The 25,496-nt window shown below is 39.9% G+C and overlaps 1 protein-coding gene and 1 long non-coding RNA gene across 4 annotated transcripts in view; one reads left to right on the forward strand and one right to left on the reverse strand.

The window, feature by feature from the left end:
- LOC133381097 (uncharacterized) lies at nucleotides 1-25,403 on the reverse strand. The gene is made up of 3 exons (XR_009761621.1): nucleotides 25,325-25,403; nucleotides 8,103-8,205; nucleotides 1-1,951 (listed from the first exon to the last, which is right to left on the reverse strand). It is a non-coding gene; the product is annotated as an uncharacterized LOC133381097 (long non-coding RNA).
- PIK3R1 (phosphoinositide-3-kinase regulatory subunit 1) overlaps nucleotides 1-25,496 on the forward strand; it is a 77,291-nt gene that overhangs the window by 22,669 nt on the left and 29,126 nt on the right. The window contains exon 1 of one of the 3 annotated variants that reach the window (XM_061619623.1): nucleotides 18,680-18,948. The exons of the other annotated variants lie outside the window; for them this stretch is intronic. Coding sequence (XP_061475607.1) covers nucleotides 18,804-18,948 — 145 coding nt within the window. The 5' untranslated portion in view covers nucleotides 18,680-18,803. Of the gene's footprint in view, nucleotides 1-18,679; nucleotides 18,949-25,496 lie in introns of those variants that run through there. 3 annotated transcript variants of the gene reach the window in all.

Raw genomic sequence — 25,496 nt, forward strand, 5'->3', positions numbered from 1 at the left:
AAAGTGGAAATACGTGATTGGCTGGGAGTGAGGGAAGGAAACGCCCAAGAACCGCCCACAGCTGTAAAGTCCACGGTATTGCATCCGAGCGGCTGAAGGCACAGCAGATGGTTCCCAATTTAAAAAAGCAAATCGCATTTTTTGCAGTTTTGCCAAAGTGGATTTAATCACGTGAAAATGCGCAAAAGCATGTGAGGTCATCTGGACGACCGAAAAATAATGAGAACACAAAGCAATCATGTCACACATTATACAGTCGTCTGGATGAGCCCTCATAATCTTGAAGCTTATACATGTACATGGTAGCACATTAAAAACTTCTTCAAACAATATTGTTGAAAAATGTATTGGTATTTTCATATACCACTTTGTAATATAATTTGAGCCATAAGTTAAAATCTTTACTTGTTTAGATAGTTTGTTTTGTTGCTGGGTTCACCAGTTTCTTGAAATGCTGAATGGTTGAATTATCAAAGACATTCATACTCTGTTCAATTATATTAGCAAAAGTGTATTATTTCTGCCTGTTGGTTATCTAGGGTGGTTTTCTCTGAGAGTGCAGACAAAGATAGAGAGAATGGGGAACTGAAATGTATTACATATAAACAACACAAGCATTTAAAATATCTTGTCAACTATTGGTATATTTTAACAGTTTGGCAAGGTAACTTAATCTAAAACAATTACACACAAAAAGTGATTGAATTTTCAATTCATTTGGCGTATTTTTGTTATTGTATCCCCCCCCCCCATACTAGTGAGCGTCTCTCGCTGTTTGATGTTTGACTCCACCTGCTGGTAAATACTCATAGTCCCAGAAATGTGTAAGACAACAAATTGATGGATTGAAATGATTGAAATGGAATCTAATCATGTTTTTTTTTTACATAGACATTTTAATACTGTGTACTGTGCCATATTAATGCTGCATCACTGTCTTTTGTATCTAATAGGTCAAAGCTTACAATCTGATCATGGCTGTTGAAATTAAAAGAAAAACAAAAGCTGACAGTTTTTCTAATTTAGGGCCACTTGCTTACGTTCAAATAGCCAATTGCATACTGGGGTACTTAACTCCCACCCCCTGACTCCTAATAAAAATTGAAGTATATGCTTAATTGGTGGTAATATACATTACTGACACAGTCTGTAGGTTCTTTTTTACTTGGGGGTTGCATATAAAGGAATACTTTTTTTTGCTGCAAAACATGGTCATTTGCAGCTGCTGAGTTCTTGCTAAGAAATTATTAACTCTGTACCACTATGCCCTTAAATCTTTGTTTAATGCCATTTACAGATACACTGTTTCTTGTGAAAGAACACAGATGTCTGCAGCGCAGCTGGTCATAAAACCTTTTGGATGTGTATCTTGCTTAAAATCTTGTGTCCATGATGAATTACCATGAAATCAGTCTGAAGGTTGAAATCTGAGGAATTACCTTAATAGCCGGGAATGAAAAGGGCATTTGTGTTACAATTTAAGTATTTAACAATGGTTATGGTTTATGTATTCAGTGGCATTATATTAACATTACTCTAAAGTTGAAGGAGTGGTTGGGTTTGTTTTATTATCTAAAATCCAGCAAGTTTTTAATTTTTATTTCAAAGCAGAAGGGTTAATATATCATGTCTTTTAATTCTTTTAATTCTTACCTACCTATCACAAAGATAATAAGAGTATAACAATAAATGTGAAGGAATACATACAATCAACGAAAATCAAATAAAACATACATTTTTTTAAAGTTCTGTTAACTAAATACTGACCACAGAAGCCAGACAAACAAAGGTCTTACAGTGTCTCAGAAAGACACTTAGTCTTTTTGGCATTTTTCCGGGGTGGGAGGTGGAGAGATTCCACAGCTGTGAGAAAGAAGAGCTCTTCTTTCTGTGCCTTTTTGTTTTCTGAATATAGCCAGTGATGGGGGTTTCCAGCAAATCTTCTGATGCCCTAAATAGATTGGGATTCATTAGTAAGTTGGTTTGACTTGCATTTAGTGAACAAAACTTTAAAAAATGAGCATGTTAATTTTATATGCTGTATAAATATCACAAATATTTTTCCAATAGCCAAAAGTATTTGAACTGGAATATTTGGGAGATTATTGAAAATGCAGGAAAGCACACTTGAGTGCAGTTCTGTGCATGTCTACTCAGAGGTAAGTCCTGTTGGCTTCAATGGGACTTATTTATTTATTATTTAACAATATTTATATGCCACTTGATTGTTGAAAATCTCTAAGCAATTTACAAAAACATTAAAATTATCAATCAAAACGGTTAAAACAAGTAATTAAAACACTTTAAAACAATTTTAAAAGCAATAGACTACAAAGAGATAAAACACATCAACATTTATGTGTCTGAATAGGCTTGTCTAAACAAAAATGTTTTAAGCAGGTGCCAAAAGGATACAGCAAAGGTGCCTGCCTGATGTCAGTAGGCAGGGAGTTCCAAAGTGTAGGTACTGCCACACTAAAATAACAATTTCTTACAAGCGCAGAATGAGTATTATGTGGCACTTGCAACAGTGCCAGTTCCATAGATCAAAGCTGTTGAGTGGGCACATGGGGTGAAGCAGTCTGTAAACTGGTCCCAAGCTGTTAAGGGCTTTATATACCAACTGTAACATCTTTACCTTGACCCAGTAACAAATCTGCAACCAGTGCAGATCTCTGAGCAGGGGAGTTATATGCTACAGCATTCTACACTAGATGCAGTTTCAGGGTCAAGTGCAAGTCGAGCCCCACATACAGTCCATTGCGGTAATCCAGTATTGAGGTCATCAGTGCCTGAACTACTGTGGTCAAGCTCTCCTGGTCCAGGAATGGTTGTAGCTATCTTACCAAGTGCAGTTGATAAAATGTGCTTCTAGCCACTGAGGCTACCAGTGACAAAGCTGAGTCCAGATGCACCCCCAGACTGCATCCCAGATAAGTTGTGAATTAGACCACAGCTTCAATAAGATTGCAGACTTAGCTTTGTTTAAATGCTGTACTCAAAGCTTTATTTGGAAATTATTATTACTGTCATAAATATTTTAACATGTAACAACTCAATAATAGCATATGCTGTCCTTCAATTAAGGGAATAAAGGGACTGAAAACTTTTGCCAGACCAATTTTAACATTCTCTGAGACCAGTACACTTAGATTTGTTATATATGCATGTTTAGGGATAAGTAATCCAACTCTGAAGCTGTTCAATTTGACCAGCATTATATCCATTCATTATGTTACGAATTAATTTTAAGGCACAATGCATTTTGGAAATTGAAGCATTTCCACAGAAAAATATAATAGTGGAATTTTTTCCATACCACTTTCATTGATTGTAATACATGCAAATGGTAGTGTTAGGAGACTAGTCATAGCTGAACTTTGAATGCAGTAGAATGGGGAATAGAGGAGCAGCCAAAGTTAGATATGCCTAGATTGTTGAGAGACTTGTAGGAGAATTTTGGAACAAAATGTGCAGTAGTGTTTAGCACTAATTAGTATTACTCAGACACAGCTCTTTGAGCACATAAAATTCTTTGCAGCAGTTCATTCAGCTTTACAACTATAGTTGTCAATTTTTTTACTATTAAGACAGCGATCCTGACTTTGTTGGGGTAACTAGTAGTTATGTGGCTTAAGGGGTCAAACTGGGTATCACAAGGGAAACATGAGATTTCCTTCATAATGGTAAGGCAGGAAATCCTTAATAAGGAGAAGCATTTGCAGAGGAGCAGGTGGTCAGGAATGCACCACTTCACCTTGCTAATTCTCTGTGGAAAGTGCCTCGCCTGCATTCAGCATTACCTGTGGGGTTGGGACTGTGTGTTTTCCAAGATAAATGTAATATGGACCCTAAAACAGCTCTTAAATCAGGTTCTCTCTCAAGGCATAAGTCAGAGTATAAGTCGCTGAATGCAAACGTTATCGCCGCTGCAGTTAGTACAGAAGCTCCACAGCTGCTTGCCTGTTAACTGAACATCACAAAGTCTCGTGATGAATGGAAAGCAGGTGAACAGCACAGTTTGCATCACTATGATTGCTTTCCAGTACAAGCAAAAACTTGGTCATCATTGCACTGAGCTGTAAATTCAGCATAACCCAACCCATTTAAGTTGCATCTGTAATTCCTGTTATTGATAGTCAAAGCTGATTCTTTTTTGACTGCATGCCTTGCTGTAAACAAATTAGTACTGAGAGTAAAAAAAATGATAGTGCTGAGGCTAACAGTCTGATTAATCTGTTGTTGGGAGAAGGAGACCGAGTACCGACCAATAGCAAGAGGCATACTGAACTGTCCATGTGAATGAATGACTATCCTTTTTTGTGTAAGAAGCTTCAGGATGCTCAGAAGAGGATTACTACAGCTCAGAGCTACATGTGCTTTTGTGTTTTGTTGAAAGAGAAACTGATATTCAGAGAAGCAGTACTTGCATCCTGGTCTCAACTGTTAACCAAAGAGCTTCAGGTATGGAGCGGTATACAAATGTAATAAATAATAATAATAACCAGCAATGACAACATGTGAATTCAAGCCAGGGCCAGAAACGGATTAAGGGCTTCCTGTTAGTGTTGTGTATTAGGCTATAAAGCTTTAGTTTTAAACAGTCATTTGAATACTTAATCTCAACAGTTCTTACCAAAAAAATCCTATGAAGCAGACCAATATTATTATTCCTTATATTACAGATAAAAAAGAGAAGCTAAGACTGAGAAATGGTACTGAAGGCCACTTAACATGTTTGTGGATGAGCCAATATTTAAACTGGGCTCTATTCATACTTTAAAACTAGATAAACAGTAAAGAGTCCCAAAAGGACCTGTCCAGACTTTTATGACAAATTGCGTGAAGTATTAGTTCCCCTCTATTCAGCACTGGTTCGGCCTCATCTTGAATACTGCATCCAGTTCTGGTCTCTGCTCTTCAAGAAGGATGCAGACAAACTGGAACACGTTCAGAGGAGGGCAACAAGGATGATCGGGACTAGAAACCAAGCCCTATGAGGAGAGACTGAAAGAACTGGGCATGTTTAGCCTGGAGAAGAGAAGACTGAGGGGAGATATGATAGCACTCTTCAGGTTCATGAAAGTACATAGAGGAGGGCTGGGATCTCTTCTCAATCATCCCAGAGTGCAGGACACGGAATAATGGGCTCAAGTTGCAGAAAGCCAGATTTCGACTGGACATCAGGAAAAACTTCCTAACTGTTAGAGCCATACGACAGTGGAACCAATTACCTAGAGAGCTAGTGGGCTCTCCGACACTGGAGGCATTCAAGAGGCAGCTGGACAGCCATCTGTTGGGAATGCTTTGATTTGGATTCCTGCATTGAGCGGGGAGTTGGACTTGATGGCCTTATAGGCCCCTTCCAACTCTACTATTCTATGACTGTACAACTAAACAGCAAGTCAAAATTTCCCTAAGAAAATGCAAAGTGGTACATAGTGAGACAAAAATGTCTAATTGCACATACATGCTGATAGTGTTCAGATTGGTTAGAACTGCTCATGAAGTCCTGTGTTCATAGCAGAAAGCTCACTGACAACATCTGCTTATTGTGCAGTGGGAAAACCAGGTCATAGTGTGTGAATACAGAGAATGAAGGGACATATGTGGAGCATGATCTATGAACGGAAGTTTCAGCTGCTGAAGTTTCAGCTGCTGAGTTAAGGTGGTGAATAAAGATAACTGTCATTATTATGAAAAGTGCGGACAGAATTACAAGAGAGAGATAAATTATTCTTGCTTCAGACACTAGAACTTAAGAGTGATACAATAGAATTGATTGGCTGTACATTCAGGAGAAACAAAAGGAAGTTATACTTCACTAAAGCGTCACAAATGTAATTATGGAATTCATTGCCACAAGATGCTGTGACAACCATTAGTACAAGACTTTTTTATTTTATGAACTACTCTTGGCTTTATATTTTGATTGCTTCTTCTCTTGACAGAGAGAAATTTCAGAAATAGTGGCTGCTTGATTTTTAGCTTTTGAACATGGACCACAAAACAGATTTGGAGTTCTTGCAAATGCAAATCCAGTCAGCTGTTCCAAATCCACAATAATTAGTCTGCATAAGCATTTTTATGAAAAGCATTATTGAGGACCTTTTCTAGCTAAATCCAGTTCTGAGACTTGACCTCTCCATGTGCTTCAGAGTCTTGCCTGTTAGGAGGGGAAAGTGTTGAGGAATGCATGATCATTAATACAGTGGTAAATAACAAGAGCTACTTCTTTTTAAATCTGACATCTAGATTTTAAAAAACTTATGTTCATCAAGGAACAGGCTGTCTCCAGTGCACTGATGCTGCATAATAATGGTGAAAATAAAATAAAAGCTGTATCCTTACCTTATCTACCACCAGTTCAGTATTTTTGCAGTTTCCTCTCTGGGCCAGATTTTTGTTCGGATACTAACAAACCTTTTTTTTAATATGAATGATTTGCAGCCCCAACCTAACAACGGGGTTTTCATAAAAACACATTCTAATGAGGCACAAAAATTTTGGAATATACAGTCAGTGAGTCGGTTATAATCAAAGCACTATGGGCTTTTTAAAATTCCTTGTTGTAATAAGCTGACAGTTGTCTTTAATTATTCATTTTTCAAAGCACAAAGAAATTGTCTCTTTCAGTTTATGCACCATTGGTAAAAACTGTTTTAGTCTTTCCTTATGTAAGACTGATTTGACAGCTCCAGATCATTTCCAACAGTAACGCTGTTTGCTGGTGGGAACTGTGTCTGCACTGCAGGGTTTTTGGAAAGAAAAAGGGAAAGCATGATCTTATGCTTAACGGTCAGGAGGAGGTGGTCATTGCAGCGGATATCTCAGTCAGCACCATGTAAGTTCAAGTTGCTGACTAGCTAGTATCCTCCAACGTGTATTACAGGCATCAGTGGGACTGCTAGGTGGTTGGCAACCATATGCTTGCGTAGTACATTGCTTAGACATTCAGTGTCACCCACCACTTCCCAATGGTTGCATGCATGCTTTTCTTACCATTTCCCCCCTGACTGCCTTGTGGCAGTTCTCAGATTTGAGAATAGTCACTTGCTTATTTGCCTCTGGTGAGTAAGAATTATCTCCAGATGACTAAGCAGGGAAGGTTTTGCAATTTGGAAGTGATGGCTGTTTTTCCCTTTTTGTGAAGTGGGAGACAGGATAGTCACTTTTGCATGGTTGACCATAATTAAGGATCCATTGTAAGAAGTTCATAAAAGTTAAAAATCCACAACTTTTTTTTACTAACCTACCTGCCCGCACTTTGGAAGACATTTCTGGCCTAAAAAAAGAACCATTTTCAATAAAGTTTCTTGCCTGACTACCTGGAAATAATTCTTACACCAGAATACTAGATGAGTGGCTATTTATACATTTGATTAACGAAAACTACTCAAAGTATCATGTCAACTTCCTGTCTTGTACTCCTTGCAACATGTATATCAAATCTTTTGAATGTAGATATTAGCCCCCCTCCCCCCAACAATAATGAAGACAAGCTCACATTTGGACGGCAGTAGACAAAAAGGCCCAGACTGATTGTGCAAATATCAGTGAAGCTTGATCATTCTCGTCAACAGACATTGATCCAATTCGCCATAGCAGCATGAAAAGGGGAAGACAGTTACAGGCTGGTCTAGTTTTTTCTCCAGATGTTTCCTCCAAAACACACAGCTAGAGTTTTTATTATATTTAGGTAAGAGAAGGAACTAAATAACTTTTATTTTGTGCTGTTTGTCTGAGGTGTAGCATTTATCATTGACTGTTTATATCAAGACAGATATTAAAAGCACATATAGACCCCTTTTTAAAATTTGGAAGGATGTTAATTTTTTTTTATAAATGACAACCACTGAAATGCCTTAACAGTACCATTTGCCTCTAAAGATGCTCTTAGTTCTCAAGTATTCCATATTTGTTCAGAATAGCACAGGAAAGAGCAAGCAGTCTTCCTCCCATCAAGGTCATCAGCCAAATTCCTCATTAACTTGAGTGAAAATAGGATCAGACCTATAAAGATTATCCACTACAGCCATGTGTTGTAAAGCTTTAAAAAGAAATATGGGAAGAATTATTGGTTGTTGTGCCTGTTAGATTACCTTTGTATATCGTCTCTTCTCTTAAATACTATATGACACCTAAGGAAGTTGTCGTATTTTGTTGACCATTCGATGCTTTGCCTTGCAATATTGATATGAAAACCTGCAAAAACACATTTGGAAAGCTCTTTATATATAGTCCATCTTTTCCACATGCATTTCATTGATTCGGAGGGACTTTTTTTTTTGCTTTGCTTTTTAAGTATGGATATCAGAATGTACCAGTTCTAACTATGACCCTAAACATGAAACAAACTTTCCCCCAAATGCACGGTAGATTCCACTTAAGAATGCTGCTAGAATAATGAATTTCATGGCAACACCTTTTTATCTGTAAGAACTAGGGACTAATTATTGCTTCCAGTATGCTGTAATAATAAACCATAATAATCATTCCCTTCTCACATTCTGAAGTTATGTGTAGCCATAGACATGCTTCTTTGTGTTTCTTATGAATGAGATACATGAATCCAGCCATGTCTTTCATCTAGCTGGTGCTTTGCCAGATGCACATCTGAAGCCAAAAATTCACCACTCCAACCAATTTCCAGAGCATGAGTTAGGGAAAAGCTATGTTGGAATCACCCCTGAATGATTTTCATAGGCTTGAAGGAAAATTTAGAGCTGCTTCATATTTATATTTTATAACTACATAAAGCATTTTACTGTGTTTATATTATTTGTATTCCGTATTATACCAAATGAGTCAGCCTACATATAAAACAATAAAGTACACATCCACCATACAAACAACAAAATAAGAACAGCAAATAAAATAGTGAGGCCAAGTTGTAAATAAGTATGGGTACTGGATGGAACAACTATAATGTGGATCCACAGTTGGCTAAGAATCACATTCAAAGTATGCTTATCAATGGTTCCTTCTCAAAGTGGAAATGTAACAGGTGGGGTACTGCAGGGCTCAGTCCTGGGCCCAGTGCTCTTCAACTTTTTAACTAATGACTTGGATGAGGAGGTGCAGGAAATGCTTATCCAATTTTCAGATACAAAATTGGGAGGTATAGCTGATGCCCTGGAGGACAGAAACAAAATTCAGCGTGATCTTGATAGACTGAAAACAGCATAATGAAATTTAACAGGGATGTGCAAAGTTATACACCTAGGAAAAAGAAACCAAATGCACAGTTATAAGATGGGGGATACTTGGCTCAGCAATACGACATGTGAGATGGATCTTGGCATTGTTGATCACAAGCTGAATATGAGCCAACAGTGTGATATGACTGCAAAAAGGCTACAAAAACATCAATTTAAGCTTCTATCATCCATCTATCATCCATCTATCATCCATCTATCATCCATCTATCATCCATCTATCACCTATCTATCACCTATCTATCACCTATCTATCTATCTAGACTTTTAAAAGGAAAAAAATCTATTCTGGTTTTCTCTCAGAAGAACATAGAAAGCAACAAGGTAGTTTGTAGCAGTAAGAAACATGCAATATGATCATAAAAGCAAGTCTTTAACTATCTTTGGCTTCCTGGACGAGCCCAAGACATTCTGCTGCCTGAGGCAAAGCCCATCCCACATTCTGAAGCTACTGGACTGGCAGTTGAATCTTATTTTAACACTGGTGACAAGATAGCATCCTTCATAGCACCTGAGACAAGGGGCCCGAATAGGTGGCCCGGAACAGGCCAAGTGGCAACTGAGCGGGAATGGCTGGGGAGCTCAAGAGGAACAGCCTAATGGTAGGGGCAGCCTTGTTAGCTTCACCTGTGGTCTTCAACAGAAGTATATTTCTCTGTGAATTCCTTTAAAGAAATGGAGATGGGGAGGTGGTGATGAGAAGGAATAGTGGCAAATGAGAGATGGATGGAGCACAGAAATATGTGCGCTTTTTGAATACCTAAGGGTTGTGAATGTACATTTATATAACAGTTAACGTTGCGAGAACCAATTGAGTTGGGCAGAGCAAACTTCTGACAGATTACATGCAAGTCCCTGCGTGTGTGTTTCATTATTTGATTGCCTTAGGAGACTGCTGTTTAAGTTGCAGATCAACTTATTAAAAGCAAAGCTTGTCTACTGGCAAAATTACAGCATGCTGGGGGGGGAGTCCAAATGATGATGTATAGTGTGCTTATAGTGTAAGGAAACTATAAAGTTATTGAGAGAAAGTAGGATTAAATGTGGTTCCAGTTTATTGTACTGGGCTCAAGATGATAGTCTTCAGGATGTGGGAGTGATATGATGAAACCTTTTTATTTCTGAGTCAGATATGTTGGAAAAATCTTAAATACTTTGGTCTTCTAGCTCCTTGAAATAAACTCCTTGAAATACTGGAAGTTTTGCTCTCAATATTTCCTAAATATTTGAGCAGTTTTAAAAATAAAGAATTTAGATGGTAACAGAACAGTTAGATGTGCTTAGTCTTACTAGCCCAGTTTGCATATAATGCTAAGCCAGCACTCTGTTTGGTTTCCTCCTGGTGCAACACAGAGAGGAGCAGCTGAGCATGAGTGAGCAGCAGGCTAATGTTTGCTGCTGATTCACAGTAAGCCATGGTTTCTGGTTTACTGTTGCATGTGAACCAGGTCACTGTGTCCACTGGCAATCTAGTGGTGGGTTTTGTTGTCGTTTTTATCATGTGTTTGGATGCTGCTATGATGGGTTTGGGTTCATGTGTGTACAGGATAACTGGAAAAACACAATAAACCAGATAACCCTGAATAAGCATAATTTTGGTCCTAATTCAGGTTCTACCTACACATTGCAAACTTGGGGCCAAAGCAGACATGTGCTTAAGTGCATGTTTATTTTGGCCCTGACAGTACATTTGGTCCATTTCCATTCTAGAGTAGCTACTCCTGTAACCTGGTGCTTGCTCCTTCTTGTTGTTGTTGTTGTTGTTATATTTGTTGGTCACCTCATACCCAATGGTCTCTAGGCGACTTACAACAGATTTAGAAACATACAATAAAAAACATTTTAAAACATACAATATAACACAAATGTAAAAACATATAATATAAAAACTTAAAACCCAAACAAAAGAAACTAACTTAAGGCAGCACACCGGCCCAAAGGTCTGAGTGAAAAGGAAGGTCTTGGCCTGGTGCCTGAAGATGGATAAAGAAGGTGCCAGGCATGCTTCCTTCGGGACAGCATTCCATAGTGGGAGAGGGGGACACCGCTGAAAAGGCCTGCTCTTGTGTTGCCACCCTGTGAGCCTCCCATGGAGGAGGCATACAAAGAAGAGCCTCTGGTGACGAGTGCAGGTACAGTTGAGTCATATGGGTAGAGGCAGTCCTTCAGATACTGAGGTCCTGAGCCGCTTTATAGGTCAAAGCCAACACTTTGAATCGAGACCAGAAACTAATTGGTAGCAAGTGCAGCCATGCCAGAATTGGTGTTATATGTACCAACCAATTTACCCCGGTCGGCAGTCTGGCCGCCCAATTCTGCACTAATTGGAGTTTCTGAACCATCTGCAAAGGCAGCCCCACATATAACTCATTGCAATAGTCTGCCTTAGAGGTTTCCAGAGCATAGACAGCCAAAGTTAGGCTATCCTTGTGCAGATAGGAGTGCAACTAGGCTACCAGTTGAACCTGATGGAAGGCACTCTGAGCCACTGAGGCCATTTGAGCCTCAAGTGACAGTATTGGATCCAGGAGTATCCCCAAGCTATGTATCTGCTCCTTCAGAGGGAGTGTAACCCCATCCAGAATGGACCACAACCCATCCAGTCTAAACACCCACTAACATTGCCTCAGACTTGTCTGGATTAAGCTTCAGTTTATTGACTATTACCAAGGCATGACACCAGTTTAGTACATCCATTGCCACATCTGCATATGTAAAGGAGAAATAGAGCTGTGTGTCTACAGCATATTGCTGACGACATACTCCAAAACTCCAGATGACCCCACTCAGCAATTTCATGAGATATTAAACAGCACGGGAGATAAAATGAAACCCTGCAGGACCCCACACTGAAGGTTCCACTGAGCCAAACAGCATTCCCCAAGCACCACCCTCTGGGAACGACCAAGTAGGGCTGGAACCACTGCAAAGCAGTGCCGCCCAACCCCACCTAAAAGAGCCATTCCAGAAGAATGCCATAGTCAATGGTATCAAGAGCCACTGAGAGATCAAGGAGAATTAACAAGGACACACTCCCCCTGTCTCTCTGCTGACACAGTAGGGAAACTATAATGACTAAAATGCACCAGGAAGTCCTTACTTATTTTATAGCAAGGGTGGGCAACCTGCAGCCCATGGCTTAATTTGAAAAACTCCCTGAAAGTGATCACTGTAGACTTCTAGCAAGACCTGTCTGTCCTCTCCTGCAGCCCACTGAGTGGAGAGAAAGAGGGCTTTCTTACCACCCACTGTTGGCTTCTGCCCCAACCATCACCAGCAAGCGGCCCCAGGCAGATTCCACCTAAGGAAATGTGGCTCAAGATAGAAAAAAGTATTCCGCCCCTCATTTGTAGCTGAAGTTCCAAATTCACAACTGCTAGAGTACTGTCAATGTGTTCAGGTGATTTTGCATGGGCCTTTGATGGACCAGCTGCTTGCATTGGGCAAAAACTGCTAAATATTTTCCACAGATGGTAATAATTAAGTTCGCTATGTATACTGAATGCTTTTTATATGAAGGCATCCAGTATAGGTGGAGTGATTGGCTGCAGTCCTAGACACACATACTGGGATTAAGTCCCCTTGAACTCAATGGAACTTACTTCTGAATAGACATGGATGGGACTGCACTATTATGTATCTTTTTAAAAATAAAAAAACCAGCTTGTAGAGAACAGGAAAGAAGAAGTGATGGACAAGAAAATAAGTAAATAGCCTAAAATACCCCCAGAGGGTTGCTGCTCTTTTTGTAGCTAAACTATGATGAGGTGCAATAGGTTAAGGTAATTGCCATATCAGCTCAGTTCTGAGCAGCTTTAATTGATGCATATTTTGTACATTGCTGTAAGATTCAAAAGAAAGGATAATTAGGGTACAGCTTGTTCTAACTGCTTGCGCGAATTCAGCATGATAAAAATCATGTACAAGTATATATTCAGGTACTGTGGGTGGTGTTAACGTTAGTTATCTTAGGAATAAGTGCACTAGGTTATTAGAAGAAAAGTTCACCAGAACTAGTTGGGACACAGCTCCCTTTTTTTTAACCATTTCCTGTTAACCAGAATTCAAATAAGTAGATTTTAAGTTCTAAGTGAGGCTGTCTTCTGTAATGGAAAGGTCTTAATTGAGCATTCTGATGTCAGCATTTTCTGTCTATAGTACATGAACATCCTTACCGGTCTGGTCTAGTGCCATGTTGAGTGATGCTGTGTAAACATAACAGCAAGCACATGTTACCAAATTCTTCCGAGCTACACAGGACGTGGACTGGACTGTGAAAGACCAAGCCAAGTTGTGTTTGCATTATTACAAATTTGTAGGGCAGTACAATATCTCAGAGAGGAGGTCTGGTCTCCTGTTCCCCTGGTGCACTCACTATAGCTGCCCAATCTCCCTGCTTTTTAAAGTTTGATAGAAATGTCTGTTGGCTATAGGTACATTCTTAAACTATTAATGAATATATATGGGGCTCTTGTGGAACTGTGTAGGTTAAAAGGGGGGGTAAAATAACTAAATACATAAATTTTAACATATAATTAATGAATAACTAGAAACCTAAAAGAGAGCTCTGAAGCATAATGACCTACTATTGTATAGGAGACTGATCCAAGGTATTGGCGGAAAACACTGACTATCTAAGGTGGAGAATAACTTCAAAGCAATCAACGCAACCATAGGATCACTGAAATCTTATATTACTTAATTTGTAGTAGATTTTGCTGCTCAGTTTCTTTCCCTTTAATATCATCCCATCAAAGCATTTTGAGAAGGTAGGCACTTTGGCACTGACCATATGTAATGTGCTTAAGTACACAGAGAGAGGCCTTGTACCTAGTCAGACCCATTTGTCCATCTAGCTCAGTACTGTGTGCATTGACTAGCAGGGTTTCCTCAGAGGTTAGGCAGGAACCCTTCCCAGCTATACATGGTGATGCCGGGGATTAAACCTCGGATCTTTTGCATGCAAAGCATTTTAAAAACCTTTTTTTAAACAATCATCTTTTGAAATGTTGTTTTAGTTACTGCTTTCTAGGCATTTAAAATTCTTCATTTTTTATGCATAATGGCACACTTTTACCAACTGGTACTTGCTCCTTTTTCAATACAATACAAGCCATGGCAAGTCATTCACAGGGTCCAGGAGAAATATATTGTATGCCAAATTGGTGTTAGATAATGCAAATCAGCACCATGTTCCTGCCTAAACTGGGCAACAGCCGCCACAAGGGAAATCTTTGGCCAGTTAGTATCTCCCAGGGTACCTGTCAGCCAAGAGAGAACTATGTAGGGGTATAGCTCCTTAGACCAAATGTAGGATATAAATTAAATATTTGAAGGGCTGTCAGTCCTCTGAATGAGTCCTCTGTTTTGAAGGGCTCCTCAGTCCAAGTAAATCTGGTTAAAAGGGAGAACAGGAGTGCTGAAGTTATCACCTGGATACTAGTCAGAGCAGACACACATGCTAGCTGGACACAAGGCTTCCCTTACAGTTTTACATTGAACATGGCATTTTTTTTAAGGAAGGCTTATTGAAAAGGTGTCATTACTTTTATGAAATAACATGTACTTTCAAAGTGGCCCATAGGGGGGAGTAGAATATAGCAGACACTTTAACTACAGGCAACTTTTTTTAAAAAAGGTTCCAATTGGAGCCAACAAAAAACATCTGTTGTCTTATTTATAGCTCCCAATTCCAAGAAGCATATTCTATAGCAGATGAAAAAGTGGATGACAGCTCATAATTCATAAAGTTACCAAAGCCTAATCTGATAGAACATAATGTACAAAACTCCTCTCTACCACACAGACAATATCATTTCCTTTTAACACAAGGGAGCATGCTTTGCTACGTATTAATTGAGAGCTGACATACAATTTGCAGCTCTTGTTGTAATAATTAAAATTTAATAAAGAAGCATGGTGTCTCAAAATGTTGGCTCAGAACCAGCAATTTGGGAGACGCATTTTGTTAGCATGCTTCTAAACTGGCTTTTTTGAAATCAAGTTTACCCCCCTTAGTCCCCAAAAAACTGTTTTGGTTTTATATGGACCCTTTGCATTGTCATGTTGATGTTTTTGCTTCCTATATAATATTTTTGTAAGCATCATACTCCATTCTTCTATGCAGGCACAAGCCTGCACAGAAACATTCATATGTAGCATTACATTGTGAGGCAAGTTGAGGCAGCAGTAGCAATGGCCCTGATGCTTGCTCGAGTTGCCCAGTGGTAGCAGCAGCGCCCATGGCAAGCAGGTGAGCAAGCGAGTGGATGGAGGTGAGTGAGGCGTCCGGCAGTGGCTGGCCCTGGGCCTTGGTGGGTAGGTTGGTTAGTCAGGTGGGGGGAGGGGGGAGACCGGTGGGGGAGACCCATGAGGAGGGAGGGAGGGAGGAAGGGCTGGTGACCCATGGGGGTAAGGCTGGTGACTCATGAGATGGAGGAGGAGTGCTGGCAACCCATGAGGGGGAGTGCTGGTGACCCGTGGGGGAAGGGAGGAGGGGAGCACTAGTGACCCGTGGGGGGAGGGAGGGGAAGCACTGGTGACAGCAGGCTGGCCTGGCAAGCAAAGCAAGCTGGGGTGGAGCCCCTAGTAAAAAAACAAAAAAAGACAAAGGGAAGGGAAGAGAAATGACATTTTCTTGCATGTAATTTTTGGTAAAATATTGTTTTGAAACTTGGGAAAAGGCTACATTGGGTTACCAATAAGTTACCAAAGCTTTCATCAGAAACTTGACTATGAAGTGAGAGTTGAGCATACATTCTCACACAGTCTAGTTCAATCCCAGGTCAGTATTGCAGAAAGCTGCCGTTTACCAGTATTACCTGTGTGCACACATACAAACTATGGATGGGATATCATCTTTATAAAACCAGCTTAAAATGATATAGTTAAGTAAAATATAAATGCATAATTTAAACAATATAAAATATAAACTCTCATGTACAAATGTCTACATTATGTTGATCAGAAAGTACACTCCACTGGGAATTCTTTGAACAAGCACCATTCAAATGAACAGCTGTTGCAAAATAATACCAGGGCTGTGAAAACCCATCTTGCCAGACCTTTGAACAGACACAAAAGTTGTGGGGGGGGCATTTTGGGAATGGGGCAGAAGTTGTCTGAGATTCAAGAGATGGGGGGAATTGTGTTACTTATTAATTGTTGTACGAGCTGGTCCATGGTCGCCACATAGGGACAGCTATCTTGTTTCCCTACAGTGTCCTGCTAACCACACTACGTCACACCATACTACACCTTCACATAATGACATTCCCAGGGACTTTAGTGGTCCCATTTGCCAAGCACACACCAGCTATGCTGCCAAGTAAGTGCGCTGTCACTAACAAGCAGCTTCATTGTAAATGTTTTAAAAAAGAAGAAAATAAAGACACCAGACCTTGGAACAGGGAAGGAGGAGAAATTAATTTGGTCCACATTGTAAAGCAAACCAACCTAATTCGCCAGTCCAGAACTGAAATATGGATCTGAATGCAAGTGCCAATCAGATTACACACTTCTCAGAATTTTAAAACCATGCACAAAAATATGTATTTTATATATAGAAATGCAAAAATACGTATTTAATGGGAAAATGCAGGGAAAAGCATACAGAATGTATATTTTAGGAGAAAGAGCACAATTTGAATGCAATTTTTTCATTTTTTTAAAATGTAAGATATAGGAAGGACTGTGAATAAGCACATGTGAAATTGACACAGAATATAAATAAGATGATCGGGCCATCCCTAACTTTGGACCACCTCACAAAACACAACAAGAACAATTTAAACCCTGACTGAGCAGCAGCAGGGCATGATAGAATGATGGAGCCGCTGTTGCATCCATATCCCCATCACTCATGCTTGTGTGGAAAGTAGGAGGTAGGCAGAAGCTTGCTCCAGGCTTTGCCCACCTGGAACTAGCATAGCAATCAGGCCTAGTGCTGTCAAGTGACAGCAGAGGGGCCAGCTGAGCCCCTCCCAACCTCCAGTAATCCCTGTAATTCTGCAAAAATATTCATATATGAATATTTTGTATAACCTTGAAAACAACTGCATGCCTTCATGTGTGCACCTCTTAAATAGACATCTAATTTTTGGAGAAAAACAGGTAAGTAGTGAATTCTCAGATTGTTAAAACAGAAGTAAATGTTCATGTTTTCCCCCATAACCAGTTATATGTTTTTATTTATGTCGGAAAATTTCCTCCCCTTTATCGCATTTTGTCTACCTATATAGTATGAACCTGTGCACGTTTACTTGAAAGTAAATCTTATAAAGTTCAGCAAGGCTCGCTCCCAAATAAATGTGCATAGAATTGCAGACTTAATATTTCTGACCCAATATCTCTATGTTTTACACTGCAGTCATGCATCTGTTATTAAGAAAACAGTTTCATTCTGTCAACATTGGGCGCAATCCAAGGGAATGTGAAGAAGTCCCATGGGAATAATTGGCCATGATCTGATGAGCCCTGTTAGGCACCCAGCAAGCTTTCAAAAGGGTTTTTTGTTTGCAAACATCATCATTATTCTTCTCCTTCCTAACCTCAGCCATATGATAAAACACTTCTGAAGCTCACTTCACTTCAAAAGCTGTTTGCTATGTGGAACAAAGTTGGGGGGCGGAAGAAGGGAATGAAAGTGGCTGTGGAGAGTTTACAGCTAGTGGCAAATCAAGTGGTACTAATTTTCATGCGACACATCAACTTGACTTTCTCTAGACTAATTCTCATACGATATGTATTTCAAAGATAAATTCACACATCTAAACAATTTTGTATGTATTTCTATGAAAGCAATTAATTGATGGAAGTTTTATATCTGTATACCTCGCATAGGAGATAAAGAAATAATTCTTTTCCAAACACCCATGCTTCATCACACTCACGACAGAAGACTATGAAAATCCAGGAGAAAAGAAAAGGTAGAATTATTCAGGTTTGGATTTTAACTGATGTTAGACCATAGTCTCCTGTATATCTTCTAGTAAATGAGTCCTTTTTTAAAAAAGTGTATCTTACTACATTTTAAAGGACAGGTTGGGTTATAATTTTTATTCTATCTGCTTCTTCTAGCAGTAATGAAAGGTTTGGCTCAGATGCTTGGAGAGCCAATCTTCCGGCTTTAACTTTCCATAGGCCTTTGCCAGGTAATAACTCTGAAAATCTCTTTTTACTGAGAACTCCTCCAAAAGGTGCAGCTGTGTGCTGGTTTCATCTTGCAGTTTGTAGCTATGTTGGCAGTGCTTAGTTGCAAGGTATGTTGTCAGCTCTCACACGTTGCTGTTGCTAAATGCTGTTCAGGCCTGTCTCTGTTAAGGAGAGTGGAGAGCTTTTGGATTGGAGGGAATCTCAAGTTCTGGTTCATCTGATTGGTTATCACTCTGGCAAGGTAAAAATAGAACTAGTGGAAAATCCAACATTTCTGACATGTCATCAGAAGCCTCCTTTTAACCTAGGATAAAGTCCTAATGACCAGTGAAGAAGGCTCATTTAAGACACCTCCAACAACTTTTAAATATTGGAGACAGTGGGGTTTAAAATAAACCCAAAGAGTACACTTTGTCTTATGTGAAGATTGTAATGATTTCTTTAAGTGAAAAATTGATACTGGATTGTAGCAAAGGAATCAACAAATTTGCCCAGATTCTTAAGAATGGACTTGGGTCTCCAAACCTCTGTGCTGTGTTACAGCACACTTCGAAGCAGAAGATAGTTTTAAAGTCAGGTACTGATTGTAGGCTGCTTGTTGAGTTTTATTATTGTGTTCCTAGAAAATAGTATGTTGAAAGGGTGGGGAGGGGGTTGGTTCTTGCTGTAATCTTTTTGATGTGCGTGCAGTCCTTTGCTCTGTTCTAATCCATATTCAGAGCTTGTTTTGGCTTTGGTAGCTGGAATACTTATTTTATTCCATTCTGTTGCTGTAGCATGTCAGTGTCTTAAAAATGTAAAAGCATAAGAACAGACCTGGCCTTCTTCTGTGTAAATCTTGTAAAATGGCACTTAGTTGTAAGAATGTTGTAGAGTGTTTAGTTTGGCAGACAAATGTTTCCTGAGGTCTTAAAAAAAACTTTAAATGACTGTAATTTTCAGTTTTGTGCCAAAGGTGGAAAGTTTGCTGTCGAAAGTACCAATTGCAGTATAATAGTATGGGAATTTTGTACAGGAGCCTTGCAGAACAACTAGCTGCTGCAAGAGTGTTTTTAAGTGGCATACTGTGACATTGAGTCAGTTTTGATGGTGATGTGCTTTGCTTATTCATCATTGCATCACATGACACATTTAATTTTTTTAAAATTTTCATCAGTTTCTTTTGAATTTAACTGGAATTGTTAAGCTCTTCATTAAAATTATAATTTCCTCAGTTAATTTGAATTTTGAATCAATGAGATGATACATGGTTTCCAAAAACAAAATAATCAGGGTTGGCACCCAATTAAAGAATTCTTTGTTAATTGTATGGTTTTAGTTGATTAACCCATGATTATTCAGTTAAATTTGCGTATGACTAAAAATAAAAACTATTGTGAAGTGAAAAGGATGATATGCAGACATCACACTAGTGCCCCTCCCCCTTTTTCATATCATCTTAGTAGAGGCATTTTTAAGTAATTTGTCTGCTTGGGGGTAAGCCCATTGAAAATGTGCATAGGATAGCGCTTGACACATTGCAGTCCTCAAAATTATCCTTTATAACTATAGGAGTATTTCTAACTGCAGCACGCTATTTTATCCACTACAGAATATAGGATAAGAGAAACCTCTCCTCCAAAATGTTAAAATATTTATATCTGCTCTAAAATTACAGTGCAGTGTTATATTTGTGGAAATAACCAGTCTTGAAATATTATATTTGTCCATTGCTGCTGCTCTGTACTGAAACTGGTTCTGTCCAAAAGTGTACATAGATGTTTAAAGCCTATGTATAACAATAAAAAGTGAGTAGCATGGTTGGCTGAGGCAGTTACTACCCTGGAGCTCTCATTTTTTAAATTGTGTTGATAAGAGGTTAACTTTTCATAATACTATCAGTTTGAATAGTTTTACCTGAAAAATTGGAACTTTGAAATTTTTACTTTCCTGTTTGGATTATCAGTGACTGATAACTTGCTGTTGCAGTTCCTGAAGTGTAATGTATGTATAGAGGGGAAATGCCATTGCAACGGCTTTAGTTTGGAAGGAGACATAGATTGGATTCTGTATAGTAGATTGCTAGCTGTGATGTTCCTATATATTAGTGTATATATGGTAAGTGCTGGTTGTTTAGAGTATACATGGTAAGTAGTGAAAGAGGAGGGGGAGTGAATAGGCAATAGAATGCTTGATGATTGGCTGAATGTTTAAAATGGCTGACAGTATAAATGAAAGGATGACAGGTAAATCTGGGTGAATGTGAGGTGGTGAATTGTGGAATCTGGGGGGAGAAGAGAAAGAGTGGATTGCTTGGTGGGGTTTGAGAGAGTTGTTTGCCAGGAGAGAGTGGAGAAGGAAGGAGGTGGAGTTCGGATTAGTATTGAGTAAAACCATATGCTTATGTGCCTTAAGAAGAAATCTTGTTAATCTTGTTAGCTTTGTTATCTGTAATAAATACTTAATTTGGTTTACCAAAGGCCTGATCCTTGGCTGGGGTTTCACAGACCAGAAGGGAGGGTAAGGTAATGACCAAGGCTGAAGGGGAACTGTAACAAATGGTGGCAGCGGTGAAGAGAATAACAATACCAGTATTCAGAGTCTCTGGGAATACTAGTATTGGGACGTTACTGGTGGTTGCCTAGCAGGGGGATCTGTTGAGATCTGTGCTAGAGCGGGGAGAGAAATCATAAGAGAGAGCGGTCCGGACTGGTGGAGTTCCTGGTGGTGCCTAGAGACAGGCAGTAACCACGAGCAGGTAGGAACCTGACAGGGAGAGCCAGGGAAGGAAGCACCACACTAGCCACGATCCAATATTTCTAAATTACTTCTGATGAAGGATAGAATAACTGGACTCAAAGGAATAAGGGGAAAAGGGGATTTGCTTACCTTACAAAACCACTAGAGGGAGTTAGAAAAAGAAGGCAGTGAGCTGGATTTTTTATTCCATCATTGCCTTCCCCAGAACTGCTAAATATAGAAGTATTTTCTGTGCAGATACTCTGAATAGAAAATCTATGTATGCATGGTCATGTGTACATGTATTGGAAAGATGCAGTTGGATATATAGACATTGATTTGACACTTGCATTTCTGGTATGGATATCATTCAAAATTATTGATTTTCCAGAAATAAACAGAGCTTCTTTTAATTTTATATTACTCCTTTTTAGCAAAAAACTATATTTAAATATTTCTGGCTCCACCATGCTAGGATAAGGGCGAACAACCTTTTCATGTCTTTTACTTGACACACTGCTCACAACAGCACTTCAAGGAATCAGTTTAGACTCCTGTCCTGTGAATTTCCTAGTAATGGTGGCAAATTCAAAGAACTGCTCTTAAGAGGATTACATGCAAACTATAACAAGTTTCTGTTGCTTTTTTTTTTAAGTGCTATGTTCTTGTAGAAATCACATACTCCCCTAAAAGAAGGTGTATAGCACCCTCAGGTGGTGCTAGATGTCAATCCAGGGTTTTTATTTTATTTTATTTTATTTTGTTATGAGAAGCTTGTATAGATTGTGCACATAGGCTATGTTTTGTTTTGAGTACATATGTGTTCTGTGCTCGTGCAGAGCACATTTTGGCACGTAGAACATGTGGACAGTGCATATGGAAGGCACTAGTGTGTGTGTGGTCTTTAATGTTCACACAGCAATGCAGCCTGTGTAGAGCAGGGAAAGAAAGAAATAGGAGGCTGTCACCAAATATCATGTACTTGCAAAGGAAATATGAAACAAGCATTATGATGTGCACCCTGACAACACCTTGTACAATAGCTAGGCTTCCTTGTACCTATCACCAGCCAAGTGCAGTCAGTTCACAACTACTCTCTACATCCTTTTCTCTGGGGAGACAGCACATGTCACTTGAGGGAGATCACAGATTGCAAAGGTAGCATATCGGCCTTGTAGAGCTTTTATAGTGACAGCAAAAGGGAGGGGTCAAGGGAGCTTGGGTATTGGTTATGCTGTGTAGATAGCAGTTGTAAGTGTCTTTTGGGGATCGATAGGCATCAGGACCTTGATGGCAGGAGAGGAGCAGAATCATTTGCTTCTCCCCTCTGAATTTCCCAGTGCAAATGGACCCAGCATGGAAAATTGATGCAACACCACGTTATTGTAGATGGTCACCATGCCCAACCAGCTTCTCTCATCACTGAAGAGGGAAATGAGCAAGCCTGGAGCAGGCACGGCAAGAATTCTCAGTAGGTCAGCCCGAGGAGGTGCTCCAGTTGTCAGACTAGATTAGAGTGTGCCCTTGATTGCAAAATGGATACCAGACCCACACCACAAAACACTTTTTGAGAACCACCATACAGCAGTTATCCCATTATATCCCCTGTGTATTTGGGTATATGTGCTCAATACTCATGCAGTTGGTGCAAAGAATATGGGACCATTTTTCCTCCAGCTGGGACCATTTCTGGTGGGAATCAGTGCACACTGACACTTGCTCTGATACTCTGCATTAGCTTCCCTTGAAAATATCCCAAGGTTATAGGAATAACTTTCACTATAAGGTTTGCCTTTTTTTACAAGAAGGTGATGGTAGCATAGTGACACTAAAGCATTCCTGTGTGACATAGTTGCTATTGCCCTCCAGTGTAACACTTGTGCATGGCTGTCACACATGGGCTACACACAGACCTGGATTAGGTTCATGCCCTTCTTTTTATTTACATTCTCAGAAGTGAATGTTCATTGTTATGGCATGGTTTGAGGCTCTTGGAATGAAAGAGTTATAGCAATATAATGCTGAATATTATTTATTCACTACTGTCTGAAAAGTTCAGATTGTAGCTGTATACTATAGCCAGCATGGATTTTTCACATTCCACAATGTTACCCCCATGCCATTCTGATGCTTCCCGTAAGCTCACTTCAAAACAAAACCTTACAGAACCTATAGTCGTGAACTCAGAAACGCTTGATTAACAACCCACTCAGTTTTCATGGTGATACACAAAAGTCAGAAAGAATCAAGAGTTCAAAGTCTAAAAAGAGAGAGAGAAAACCCAGACCCGTTTTGGGCTTTTTTCTTTCAGAGTTTTCATAATCTGTTGAAATTCATTAAAAATCAGTCATGTTCACAGAGTACCTGTAATCCTGTTACTGACCTTGCCTGATACTCTGACCTTCATCTTCTGCAGTTTAAAAGTTAAAAAAAATGCCTGGCTGATTTTTAATTAATTTAATAATTTTGCATTGAACTGAATGATAATGTCAGGCATGCTCAGTAAGAACCAACTGTCATTGTTCTAAAAGCCAGACTCACACCTGCTTGGTTTGCCTAACAGGGGGCCACATCCATACCAGACTTTGATTTCACATGAGGCAGTCATGGCTTTCCTCAGAGAATCCTGGGAAGTGTAGTTTGTGAAGGGTGCTAAGAAGAGACTCCTATTCCCCTGAGAGAGCTCCAGTGGCCAGAGTGGTTTAACAGTCAGCTGCTCTGATTGAAGCTCTGTGAGGGGAACAGGGCACCTCCTAGCGACTCTCAGCACCCTTCACTGACTACACTTCCCAGGATTCTTTGAGAGAAGCCATGACTGCCCAAAGTGAAATAACAGTCTGGTGTGGATGTGGCCAGGGACAGCTTTGGTTTAAATTTGGGTGGGAGACTACATGTGCCTTCTACAGAATAAAAAGGTTGGGGAAACGCTGAAAAGCAATGATACTATTCACAATGCTTTCCTTTTAGAAAGGAAAGGGGCTTCCTCTCTGCTCAGTGCCCACCCACCCAATCTCCTCCACTCCTCCCCTCCCTGCCCCTCCCCCAGGTTAGTGTTCGACTATGACCTGGGAGACCAGGGTTCGAATCCCCACACAGCCAAGAAGCTCACTGGGTGACCTTGGGCCAGTCACTGCCTCTCAGCCTCAGAGAAAGGCAATGGTATAACCACCTCTGAATACCATTTACCATGAAAACCCTATTCATAGGGTCGCCATAAGTTGGGATCGACTTGAAGGCAAGTCCATGTCCATTTTCAAACATGATTGCACAGAAGTAAATCTCATTGAACTCAAAAAGGATGCAACTGATCAAACAAACCCTCTCTTCTCCTGCCTCCTATCTGCGCCCTCTTGCCCCTTCCCTCCCCTCCCCCTCCCCTCGCTCTCCCCCTCCTTCCCCCTCCCCCTCCTCCTCATGGTCAGTTTTACCTATCTTAAGCATGATTGCATGGGAGTAAATACCATTGAACTCAGTAAGCATGTAGATAATAATAATAATAATAATAATAATAATAGATGATAAAACCTGCCCTCCCCTGCTCCTTCCTCTCCTTCTGCTGCCCTCTCCCCTCCCCCGCTCCTTCCCCATGGTCAGTTTTACCTATCCTAACCATGATTACATAGGGGTAAATCCCACTGAACTCAATAAGCATGCAAATTATCAGACCTGGCTTTCCCCTCCTTCCACTTTCCTCTCCCCTCCCCTCTTCCTCCTTCTCTGCCCACTCCAGCTGTCCCTCCCTCCCCCCAGTCAGTTTTACCTATTCTAGCATGATTGCATGGGAGTAAATCCCACTGAACTCAATAAACATGCAAATGATCAGACCTGTCCTTCTCCCCTCCCCCTCCTTCCTGCTCTCCTCCCCTCCCTCCTCATCCTCCCCTTTCCATTCCCTGTGGTCAGTTTCACCTATCTTAAGCATGATTGCAGGGGAGTATATCCCTCTGAACTCAATAAGCATGCAAATGATCAATCCATTCTCAGCAAGCTTGCACAGGATCCCATTTCTTATCTCCCGGATTAAAAAGCAGAGAAATTCACTAATAGGCAAAAAACCTTGCAGTTTAAGAACGTACCTATAGCCCACAGATATTTCTATCAAACTTTCAAAAGCAGGGAAATTGGACAGCTATAGTGAATGCCCCAGGGGAGCAGGAGACCTGACCTTCTCTGTGAGATATTGTACTGCCCTTCTGAATAACTGATTTAAAATAGCAAAAGGTGAACAAAATTACCTGACACTGACGTGTGTGTTTCTGAAGTTCCATTTTATAGTGGAGAATTGCTACTGAAGCTATGCTGAATGTGTCCTGGATTTTTATAGTTTTGGTTAAATATAAACTTGATATTTGGGACTGAAAAGAAAAACCCTAGGTGATTACGTATGATTCTGATACGAAATAAGAC

This window comes from Rhineura floridana, chromosome 1 (genome assembly GCF_030035675.1).
Source record: "Rhineura floridana isolate rRhiFlo1 chromosome 1, rRhiFlo1.hap2, whole genome shotgun sequence".
In the NCBI taxonomy this organism is placed as follows: domain Eukaryota; kingdom Metazoa; phylum Chordata; class Lepidosauria; order Squamata; family Rhineuridae; genus Rhineura; species Rhineura floridana.